General features: G+C 28.9%; 2 protein-coding genes across 3 annotated transcripts in view; one reads left to right on the forward strand and one right to left on the reverse strand.

Annotated features, from left to right (window-relative positions):
* Positions 1–933: 933 nt before the first annotated feature.
* LOC149054174 (transcription factor 21-like) overlaps positions 934–12,634 on the reverse strand; it is a 38,912-nt gene continuing 27,211 nt past the window's right edge. For both annotated transcript variants that reach the window (XM_089230581.1, XM_089230582.1), the window contains exon 3: positions 934–1,309. In XM_089230581.1, the coding sequence (XP_089086707.1) occupies positions 1,157–1,309 (153 nt within the window). In that variant the 3' untranslated portion in view covers positions 934–1,156. The remainder of the gene's footprint in view (positions 1,310–12,634) is intronic.
* Positions 7,388–11,067, forward strand: LOC149054175 (KRAB domain-containing protein 2-like). Its single transcript, XM_089230580.1, has 2 exons — positions 7,388–8,537; positions 10,290–11,067. Exons 1-2 carry the CDS (start codon positions 7,598–7,600, stop codon positions 10,340–10,342), a joined length of 993 nt encoding a protein of 330 aa, XP_089086706.1. The 5' UTR covers positions 7,388–7,597; the 3' UTR covers positions 10,343–11,067.

The raw sequence follows: 12,634 nt of genomic DNA on the forward strand, positions 1-12,634 counted from the left end.
ACAATCATTTTTAGTTTAAATTTGTTACCTAATATAAAAGCCAAACAATTTGTAATGAATTATTATTATTTAAAAATTAAAAGCTATCAAAGTCATTTGGATTAAAAAATACAATCAAGTTGTTAAAACCATAAAATTGATACGTTTTATCATTTAAGAACCTATCGTTAGTGAAAATTTGAGTAAATCTAAATTCTTGAATCAAACTGATAAAATAGAAAAAAATCGAACTCTCGTAATCATGGAATACATTTTTGATATTACCATCAATCATCAAGTTACGTTAGTCGTTCTAAACCAATATCGTTTATTATTTAGTTCGTATTATTTATTTAATTTAATTTGAAAATTATTATTTAATTTATTCATCACTTTAATGATTAGGTATTGTGAATAATACAATTTAAGATCGTAGATTATACTTAAAGATAGCTTAGTGCCTATTTGAATTATAAATTATCTAATATTTTAATTATTTTTTTTTAAGTTGGCCCAATCTTTTTAAAGCAAACTTATGTGTTATTGAAATCGAATAATTAATCAAACGTTTTATCATATCATTATGATGATAAATGTGTCAATTAATATTAAAACCATTGTAAACAATACAAGTTTTCAAACGTTGAATAAAGCGTTATAATTCATATGTAGCTAATTAATGTTTCTCATATTATTATTCAGATCAATGGCACACATTTACAGATTGATTATTTTATCTCTAGATGTTTGGAAAAGATTAAAGGTTAGGTAACCTCGTCTTTCAATAAAAGAATCACTCCGGAAATTTTTTATATGTCGAATGATAGATATACTTTGCCCTCGGACGATTTTATAATTATCTGGTTACTCGGATTCCATACTGTTATGTCTAATGATTTGTCTACCTTATTGTTGTGTTATCATGTATAGTATTATACATCCTCTTAAAACCAGTTGGTATTGATTTCGTAGTTTTTATTAACATAATTGTACAGTTTATTTTAAATTACATGTAAATCCATAAATTAAACGTCAATCGATAAATGTAGGACGAATAGAAATATTTTACATGCATCTATAGTAAATATTAAATAATCATGTTAAAGATAAACATTTTTTTTTCTTTTAAATACCTAAATCTATATTGAATAAATTAATATACATGAATAACAGATATTCACGAATTGATCGACGGCTTATAGTAAGTAGTATCGTAAGTTGAATACGATTTTTCTTCCAACGTATCATTGTAACAGTCATATCTTCTGTATTCATCGTCGTCGGCTGATGAACACTCTTTTACGGTGTTGTGTGCGTTATACGGCCAAGTCTGAAATACAAAAATTTGTAATAAATATCTTAGCGACCAAAAAATACGATAATCATACTCGTACTCGGCATCTGTCGGTGATTAAGTAATTATTGCAAATAGCAATATAATGATTATTGATTTGCAGGTCAAATATTAACGAAAATCTTCAAATTCCTAACGAAACAATAGGCATTTATGCTAAAGAAGTTTGTATCGCCGCAGGACATTCATTATAATTAGTACGAAAAACAATCTCAAACATTTGGAAATATGGTCTTTAAGCATACTTATTTTGAAAATTCCAAAAATCTGGTATCGGATAAATGCATTAGGTATTAAAGGAAAAAAATGGGAGCGATTATGTTTGGTGAATCAACGTGTATATCGAATATAAAATAATACTATGTTTTCATCTTAAATTTTGCTATACGATAGAATCGGAAAAAAAGTTGTTCTTCTAAGCCTTAGAATCTAAGGTAAAATTAATATTATTAAGACTAACACAGATTTAATAATATAATGATCGTTTTTTTCCAAATCTTTTAATTTTAGTGCAGCCTGGACGGCCTATGGCTGATTGCTAAATACTGGAGATGAAATTGATGACTATAGGGAACAAAACTTAAATCGTAATACAGTAAAAATACTAAATATTCTAGTCCATACATAATAATAAAAAATTACAAATATGCTTTTAAAAAAGCAGGTAATTGGGTGACACTCTGCTGTAGGTAAAGTAGGTACGTAACAAATGAATGGTGTTAAATATGAATTCAATAATAAAATAAAATTGTAAATGAACTTGTTATTTTTTTTTTTTTACACAAATATTTTAATAATTAAAAATATTACATGATACTATAAATAGTTAAACTAAGTAAATTTAAAATCCGTAACTAATATTTATATTTATATTAACAAATGAATAGCTTCAAACATTCTTCTCGGATAAAATTATTCCTTTTCTAATTTTTTATTTAACTTTATCTTACATACAATCCAAATCGAATAAACAAACATGAGTATACTAATTTCATTAAAACAACTTCCAATAACTATATTATTATCAGTGATGAAAATTTGTCACTAACACTAGCCCATTACAGTATCTACATAAAAAATCAATACGTAAATATCTGATGGTATCGTGCAAAAGAAAATAATAATGAAACCTTTTTAATAGCTAAAACCTTGACTTTAAGTCAAATTTTTATTTAATTTTTGATGAAATAATAGTACAGGTAGTGTAGGATTCGAATCAAATTAAATAAAATAATTTTTAAATTTCAAAGTAAAACATTTTTTCTTTTATAGAAAAAATCGTCGGTTGTCGTTTGCGCATCACTATTGTTAATTTCGACATTTTTTGTTAAACCATCGTTCGATTTTTTGGGTTATACATCGTTTGCGCATTAGCCGTTTAAAAGGTCCTATATCATTTGCGCATCATTATTATTCAACAATATAAATTTAAAAAAGGTGTACACTCAAAGCGCTAGTTGTTTTCTAACTTTGGTCTTAAAATCTCTTAATAATATTTACATAATATTAAATGTTCAAATATTGCATAGATATATAATGTGATACCAAGTATAAATATAATGTTTTAGAATTAAATTTTCGATTTTTGATGAATATTGTCGAAATTTGAACTTAAAATATTTATGTGTTCATTATTTTTAGTTTTAAGTTTAAAAATCTTAAATTATTCGCATTCGCTATATATAATAATTAATTGTTATACATCATGTAATACCATTTTTTATACCCTTTTATTGTTCAGAATATTGATACGCATTTGATGTAGGTACGATAATTTGGAGCAGGTAAATAGACAATGCGCAAACGAAGTGCGATATTTTTGGACAGGTAAACAGACGATGTGCAAATGATATACGGCCGAAAAAATAATATGAATTGTACAAAATGATTTCCCTTACTATCGAGATAAAAATTCCTTTTTTTTTTTTAAATACGAGGCTATTCAATTAAGGTCGGCACAAACTTGTCGATGAGTATCTGAAAAAAAAACGTACCCACATCCTGTCTACTCGACAGACATTAAACACATTTAGAAATCGATTCAAAATGATATTATTGTTATAAACACGTTTCGAAAATACCACGAAGGAGACTTGACCTGCGTTTAATGCTTTGTTCGCATATTTATAATGCGCTTTTACCACCGACAGACGGACGCACATCCCATTGAAGTGGCGGAGGGTAAACAACCATTATTAAAGCCTCGGACTATACAGACCGAAGACACACAGCGGTACAACCATAATGTGCAGGATAACATTATATGAATGGATATTTTCTATATTATATTAACAAAATAAGGGATCACGGTCCGGAATGTGCAATATGTGAGATAGACTACTTTTATGTTCTTGTAATATATTTCATTGATTGGACACGGCGTCACAATGTATAATAGGTTCGTATAACAGCAACCACAAAAAAAATACAGCCATGTTTTTGCCTTACCAAACATTTTCTCAAATTTTTCGAGTATTTTTCCGGCTAATATATTAATGTCAACTATCAGTAATTCTGCTAAATAACACGTATGGGCATTTTTCTAGTGACTTTAATAATATCAAACACATGTTTAACTCGCTTTAATTTGATAATATTAATTTTCTCAATAAATTATTCTTAATCATTGGCTATCAAATATTAATTATATAGGGCAGTATAAAATATGCATCTCCATTCTTATATAACATATTAATACAATTTATACATTTTTTTCATATATACTTATACATGTATATTTATAATTTTAGTTTTTTTTATTTTTATTATTATTAATTAAGGCATTCCTAGCTAGAATAGCTATTTAAGCCTACTGATATATACAAATGTTGACAGTTTTTTTTTTTACAATTTTTCTTTCATACATAATTGCGATATAATAATAAAATATTATTTTAGTAATACATAGCCAAATAGACATTCGAATAATATTATGCTGACTTGTAGCCAGATAAGCCAGTATACTGTATCGCACACAGACCTTATACAAATGATGGGACATATAAGTAGTTACACATGTTGACGATAATATACTCCGCCCCACAAACACCAAAGCACACTGCACATGTGCACTAGCGACGCATCCATATGTGCAATATTATACGATTGCTGTGATAATTTCTTCTATTATCTAACTATTATTATTTTTATTATCTCTAATAGCACACGATTTTACTTTCTTACATCAATTTTATTTTAATTGATTACTGATCTCCGTTATACGAAATCTGAAGTGGTGGCCAAAATTTATACTTACAATTTATACAACTTCGTAAAATACTGAAATCATGACGAATTTGTGAATAGCAAAAATTGCTCAAAACACGGGAATTAAATCCTTTGGCTCAAAATTTCACCCTCTGCATCGATGGTCTGGACACGCCTATAACGTTGCGTGATAAAATTATTATACATTTTAGGACTAACACATTGGTGAGAACCGTTTTGTTAGTTAATAAGTCGAGATATCGTACACATTTAAGTAATGGTCAGAGTAACAGAATTACTCAAATTCACTGTTAGATCAATGCAATCAGAGTTAAGCATTTACCAAATAATGTATATTATACATAGTTTTAATAATAATATTAAATCGATTTCGATGTTTTGTGAATAGGCGCTATCCACCTGTTGACCACCCTATATTATATTTATACAACAGCACAATATACCTATTGAAGCGCGCAGGATTGACGCCATTTAACTGACGCAACAACAGCGATATGTGGTCGGGTGACTTTAACGACCCATATACATGTATTGTACTCGTAATGATATTGTGATGGCCGGTCATAGTGTATTGGATCAGTATAATTGTCATATTTTGATCACTAAGCTGTCATTCAGAAAATGCAATTTGCATGCGCTCTATTTTAAGTAATTCATAAATAGGGTTCGTGACTTTTTGCATTTGCATGTTTTTTTGTAGTAGTCGTAGATTATTCTTGGCAAGTTAAAGTAAAGTTAAAGTTATAAACTTGTTATATGAAATGGAAAAATTAAATATAAAGTTTGAATTTGCATATTTCATCATATTATAGAAAAACACATGGGTATTTGAGCAATTTTTAGCATATTTGGGAATATTTCACATTTTTATATTTTTATAAACGTAAAATTATCGGGAAAAATCATAATTAGATGGTCGTATTCTGTCGTATCTAACACATACATCTATTTATGATTATAGTCTCTTGATCAACCTTTATATCGACAATATCAACAATTGTATATTTGTGGTATATGTACCTACCTAATTTTTAGATTTTCATTTTTATAATTATAATTAAAAATATACTTTATGCGTTTTTCAAATACAAAATAAAAAGTTTGCTGCGTATTTTGATGATTTTAAGCGCAACAAGTTCCAAACCCTATTCATAATTATCATAATATAGTAACATTTATATGATTATGACCGTTGTTTGATATTTATTGCATTATCATGTTATTTAATATATGTGCTAAATTGAACAATATTATCAAAAATATGCATATTTTTACTAAAAAAATGTATTTCTAATTTTATCTGATCGACGATTGGTTTATTAACATACCATTTTGTACAATTTCAAGTGTTCGATTTTTTAAATTTGATTGGGATAAATGTTAATTTAAAAATTAATTTATTAATAAGTAATTTTTTGTACCTACATCAAATATAGATAAAGTGACATTCATAGGCAGCACTTTCCGGGAGGGGGCAAACAATTAATTACCATAACCCAAAAAATGGACTTTCATAACCAAATTCTCCCAAAATAAAATTTCAACCTTGATTTTTTTTAAATTACATTTTTACCAATGTTGACTCCAGTAAAAAAGTTTTTTGACTTTACTAAAGTAAAGAATAAAAATACAACCTAAAATATTAGATATTTCAAATTAAAAACGATTGTATTTTGTGGTATGAATATTTGTCTTTTTAAAAAACTTGGTTATATACGAAGTACTTTTTCTTTTATCAGACATTTTAGAAATAAATAAAATTTGAAATACATAAATAGTTATGGTTTCATCAAATTGTTAAAAAAACAAGTGCCATTTATTTAGATTTTTACACACATTTGCAGCACATATTGAATCTTCGATCTAATCGAGTCTAATATTGAAAAATTATATAATTGATAACGGAAAAATATATTTTGAAATTGAATTAGTTTACTAACGTTTACCGAGTTTGTTAATCTGTACTTATTACTTAACTGATATCCTCTGGTCAGTGACTGGCGTTGTATATAGCGCTAGTAAAGTAAGTACTAACCATGTTTTCTAGATGAATTAATTTTGTCAACAATTATTATCATTTTATCAATATCTAAACATGAGTATAATTCTAATATTCTTCTTAATCAGCTTCAAATTTAATTTGAAATTCCAAAAACTATTTTCTTATATTACATCGGAAATTAAAATTACTAATGGAACATTATTATTTTTTTTTTATTTTTTTGGTTACGGGGAGGGGTCAACTTCCCCCCCCCACACCCTAATCGCCACCTATGGTGACGTTAAATAATAGCTTAGTCCCATGAATTACATTCTCGTCAATGATAAATAAAATATACAACAGGAAGTCTTCAAAATCAAAAAAAAAAAACATTAAGGTATATTTTAATACATGGGTACTTAAAACTGCGTTTTAACAGTTTATAAATTAATATAACTCGATATTTAAGTTCAAATCCACTTAACATTGTTCATTCAAATGATAAAATCAACAATATTGAAGTTCTTGGAAATAAATATTTTAGATTTTAATACCTACTATTGTACTCAAAATGAATCGGGTCTTTATGGTATGGGTATAAACCCATATTCACAGCTGGTAGACGGATGTCTATTGTATTGACTTAATGATGACATGGGTGGACGACAGTGTCAACCACGAACTATATGCGCACCGGAGACGCTATATAGAACCCAGCAGTTCAATATAATATAAGTAAAGACGTTTTATCGAGTCGCCATCGACACACTAATGGGTAGTATAATGTGCCACACATTATAATCGCATATTAACCTTCGATATATCGGTGGTGGGTGGTCGGGCTATCTCAACTAACAATAAATTGGTCTTCTATTGTAGCAATAGATTCTGGTGGGGCGTCGCGTCGTATCGGTTATCAACGGCCAAAGGGCCAGTCGTTCAGTCGCAAACGATTCGCGTACGCAGGCAGTTCTTCCACACATCACGTGTTTCGGTCAACGTAGTGTGTTCCTCTATAGCGTCATAAACGTTAAACAGCTTTGCAAGTTAATATCATGGAGTGGCAGACTAGGGCGAGATTTAACGAGATATGGCAGATTATCGTTGCCAGTAAGAGACCCGGTAACAAGGCGAGTTTAACCTACTGCGAATATCAGGAACGACTCAATCGGGTTCAATGGCTGAAAGAGGAATCGGAAGTAGGCGAAGTGTTCTTAACGGCAAAGGATCAGCGATTACTCATCAAGTATGACGTAATAAACGTGGGTGGTCGCGATTGGTTGGTCCAACCACAAGAAGATGATGTATCCACCAAACACCTTTTGTACGTGACCAACGACGAGCTATTCGACGTGTTGCACGAGGCGCACCTGGAGACCAATCACGGTACCGAGCAGCAGATGATCAACCAAATCCGGCTCAAGTACTGCAACGTGACGAGGGAGGCAGTTATGACGTACCTGGAACTGTGCCCACACTGCTTCAACCCGAGACAGGACCTGCAGATGCTCGAGGAGAGTGCGATACCGCCGATAGTGGCACCTATGCCACCCTTTCCTAATTGCGTCTATGGGAAATCGGTCTACTTCGGAATGATCGACATGCAACGATGTGCCCGCGACGGTTACTCGTACATCTTGGTCCACTGGGACGTCGGCACCAGGTTAATCCACATCCTACCGCTTCAGAGTATGAGTTATGTGCACGTGGCCATCGGTTTGATGGAAATTTACTCGTCGTTTGGCATGCCAGATTTTCTTGATGCACCGTACGATATGCCGTACATTATTTCGGTGGTTAATTATATAAAATCCGTGTGGCATAGTGGAGTTTCCATCAATCTCAGGACTGAAGACGACCCAAATGCATTAAACAGCGGCGCTAATTTGGTATTTTCAATAATGGAACCGTGGTTGGGAGACGAAAGATTTATACGCAACTGGCCATCGGAGATCAAGCACACACAGTTCATGATGAACAACATGACTTATTCGGGTAAGAACTTATCAGCTACAACCTTGTATCTTTGTTGCCAATAGGAACTGAAAATTAGGAACTTTTTTGTTAGAATATATACAGGGTGATTTTTTTATGAAACAACACTCATTATTTAAAAAAGTATTGACTTACATAGTTTCAAGTTGTTAAAAAACCAACGCTTTTATTAAAAAATTATATTTTTAAATATTTTTTTAAGTTTTTTACTTTTTTGAATGGCAACATAGTTTTTTAATTTCATATTCCAATGCAGAATATTTTTCTAAAAATTTTGATACATAAAAATCGAATTTAGGACGAGTAGTTTATGAGTTATAAGTATTTTAAGTTTTGACAAGCCGAGTAGTGGACAAACATTTTGCGGGGTAACCCCGTACCACTCCACTCTGCCAATCTAAACTTTAAATACCTATAACTCATAAACTACTAGCGCTAAATTCGAAATTTTAACGTAATATTTAATAAAAAAAATAGCTTTATTAATTTATGAAATTTTAAGTATAGGTTACCATTTGAAAATCAAAAGTTGATAGTTGTTTATCTGATAAATATAAGGGTGAAAAATATAATTTTTAACAATTTAAGAAGAGTGTAAATCTACAATTTCGAAAAAAAAAGTCAATACTTTTTTAAATAATGAGTGTTGTTTGATAAAAGAATCACCCTGTATATCATATATGTATGAAAACATTATGGCAGGTTCCCTCTGAATATTATGTTCATAAGAACATAATATATCAAAAATACATAGACACATCGTATTGATTATTTAAACGAATTGCTATATTTATTTATTCAACTTTTTTAGTTGTTTTGTTTTATTTCACAAATTACTATAAGTGAAAACTTGAACATTTTCGCCCCACAGTAAATTATTATTTTCTAACTACTCGTACAATGAAATTTTCAAAGTATTGATTTTAATTTTAATTGCTTTTTTCCATAGGAACGTACCTAGTTGGTAATAATCAATTAATTTCATGTATTAACTTAAGATTTGATAACTGTGATAATAAAGTACCTACATAATAATTTAATATAATTGTATTGTAGGTTCTATTAATTATTATAATATTGTAAAATATAAAATTATAATCTATGTTATAATAATAATAATAATGATACAATTTAGAGTGGGAATTTAATCGATTAATTACGTCAGGGAAAAATATTACTTATCAAAAAAGCATTTTTTTTTCATATGTTATTTATTTCAGTTAGTATTTTATACCTATTCACGATTGCTTGGTAATGGAATTATTTTCAGTAGTTTCATAACTAATTTACAATTGAGATTGTTAAGCCGGTTACTTTATTTAACGATTAATCGTCAAAAATCGGAAATCGATTGTGAAATTCCATAATCACCAAGCATTAATAAAATATAATAAATGTGATTTTTTTTCGGCAAAAATTAATTTAACCTACAGTATTGTATTTCCAATGAAAATTAAATTTCTTATAGCAATATAGGTGCATAATATGTAAAGTAGATTCTACTTAGTAGAAGTCCAATGAAATTGAATACCTAAGAGCCGTGGTACTTTTGATATCATCTATAGAGCAGAATGACTTCCCCGGGTGGTTTATGTCGTTTTTGAACATTGACTTATTTTGTTAAGCATACTCAAAGTGCTTCATTCTACATAATTATGATTTTACCCAATACGAAACCCTACAGGCGACTATTTTAATTAGTTTAATAGATTTACCAATTTTTCTTCTAACGTTTTATTTGCTTTTATATAGACCCGACGTCACAATTTGGTATCAAAATTTCGGATTTCAATCCATCGATGTGATTGATCGTTTGGTGTAAATTCCATCAGAAACATCGGAGGCAGCAGACGAGGACCACTAAACTAATTGCACTACGGCGACGTTCTCGTTCTACTTTTAAAAATTGCAACTGATCTACACACACCATCGGATGAAATTCATACACTTATTTTTTATATATCACTAATTAATTATAATATATACTTCAAAAAAAACTAATAATTTTATTTGCATCATAATATATCCGTTTTATACATTTAATGTATGCATACACACAATACATAACATAACTGTATATAAATGTGATAATATACTGCTGTGATTGACAGTTTGAAGTCCCCCAGACTTTATTTATAGTTTTAAAAGCAATAAACAATCTGATACATAATGGTAAATTTTCTCGTGTACTGCTCAAGTTTTAATTAACGATAACACATATTACAATTGACATAATATACAATATTCATGTATTCAAACGCGGATCTAAAATGGCTAATCCCCCACCTATATATATTTTTATAACATTAATCATATATTTATATAATAAATAGACCATAAATCTTAAAAACACACAGCTTTAAAACATATAAAACATATAGGTAGGTATACAATTTCTTGTTGATACCTACTGTTTTTATTAAATAAATATCTAGAATGTTATCTAAAATCAATCATCTATAATGTAAATTGTGAAGGTATTACAATTAAAATTTTATCATATTTTGAAAAAAATATATGACACTCCAATCTCCCCCTCACCATTTTAGATTTCTATATCAGCGTCTATTTATATTAAATATATAATTATTATATCGTTGTATAAAATATTATAAATATAATAAATACCGAATTTTAATATTTTTTATTATTACCTCCATTGTATACATTTTAAACATAGATATCATATATGTTAAGTAGACTGCAAACTGTCAGTTATTTCAACCAAAATTAATGTGATTTTTTTTTTGGCATTGTGTTCAACTACCTAAATTCTAAATATTAAATCGAACAATGTTTTTCAAGTTTTCAAAAATGTGCATTTTATAATTAAAAGGATATAACATAAAATTGTATTTGGTTATTTTTTTTTTATACGATTGTTGTTTTTTTAACAACTTTTTTGTAATATTTTTCAATCCTCATTTTTTTAGCTGTACTGAGTTAAATTATTAAAATATTTATAAACAAAATAAGTAAGTCGGTGGTACACTAAATATGAATAAGGTAACGTCCAATGATAAAACAGTTTAAAACTGTGAATTATATTCTCATTAACAATTAATGAAATATACAACAGGAAATACTTCAGACGAATAAAATAAAGTTTTGATAGTTTAATATTGTTTTAATGCTTTAGAAAAATTGAGTTGATATAATATGACTCGATATTAGAAGTTTAAATGAGCTTAAAATTGCTTACGTTTTGACTACTATATTGCACAGATTGTAATTTTTTTTTTATTAAAAATAAAATTTCCATCATAAACAGTAAGATTTAAGTGTTCAATAGGTATACAAGTGACATATATATCTACATCGTTGGAGAGAATTGTACATATTACTATTTAAGTCTTTTGGCTCAGAGTTCGTATTTTTGTTACCGTAATAAAATGAAATAAGCTTTTTTTAGATCCCAACTTCAACTGACGAAATTAATATAATACCCACGTTGTGCTTATATAATATGTATATTAAATATTATTATGTTACAAGAACTCGAAACCAGGTTTATTATTCGAAAACAAATCAACAAGTTCGTGCGTTTTAAGCAGAGAAGAAAAAATAAGAGCAAAATATTTATTTCGTGTAGAATATCTTGCAAAATAAAATTATGAAAAACCTTAGCCCATAGGAAAAATAATTTTCACTAAAAGGAAAATAATATACACAAATGAAAAAATGTCTGGTGCACATACGTAGGTACATTGCATATTATAGGAAGGTATAGGCAGGTAGTAGGTACACAGTTACACGTGCGCGTACAAATGGATACAACACAATAGGTAGGTAAGTGGGTAGGTATAGTGGACGGTGGTCGGGTAGAATAGGGTAGGTATTCATATTATTATTATTATTATGAGCACTCTGATCAAGCGTTAAGGTTACACGTACTAGCTGCGCACGACACAATAATATTATATTTGTGAAGTATACAGTGTTACATAAAAATATGAAGAAAAAAAATAGATGCTAGTTAAACGTATGACAATAATTTTGAAAATTTAGTGGATGGTAAATAATTTAAGAAATAAACTCATGTCAGAAAGTTTTTAGAAATAATATTTTGAAAAAGTTACCATAGGTTTTTTTTAGAT

The sequence above is a fragment of the Diuraphis noxia genome, unplaced genomic scaffold (genome assembly GCF_037042655.1).
Source record: "Diuraphis noxia isolate RWA-SAM2 unplaced genomic scaffold, SU_Dnox_SAM2 contig0009, whole genome shotgun sequence".
Lineage (NCBI taxonomy): Eukaryota > Metazoa > Arthropoda > Insecta > Hemiptera > Aphididae > Diuraphis > Diuraphis noxia.

Excerpts from the sequence above, each read along its gene's own strand:
- LOC149054175 (XM_089230580.1), top strand. The coding sequence starts at position 7,598 with ATGGAGTGGCAGACTAGGGCGAGATTTAACGAGATATGGCAGATTATC. Across the intron at positions 8,538-10,289 it reads GAACAACATGACTTATTCGG|ACCCGACGTCACAATTTGGT; the intron begins GTAAGAACTTAT and ends GCTTTTATATAG.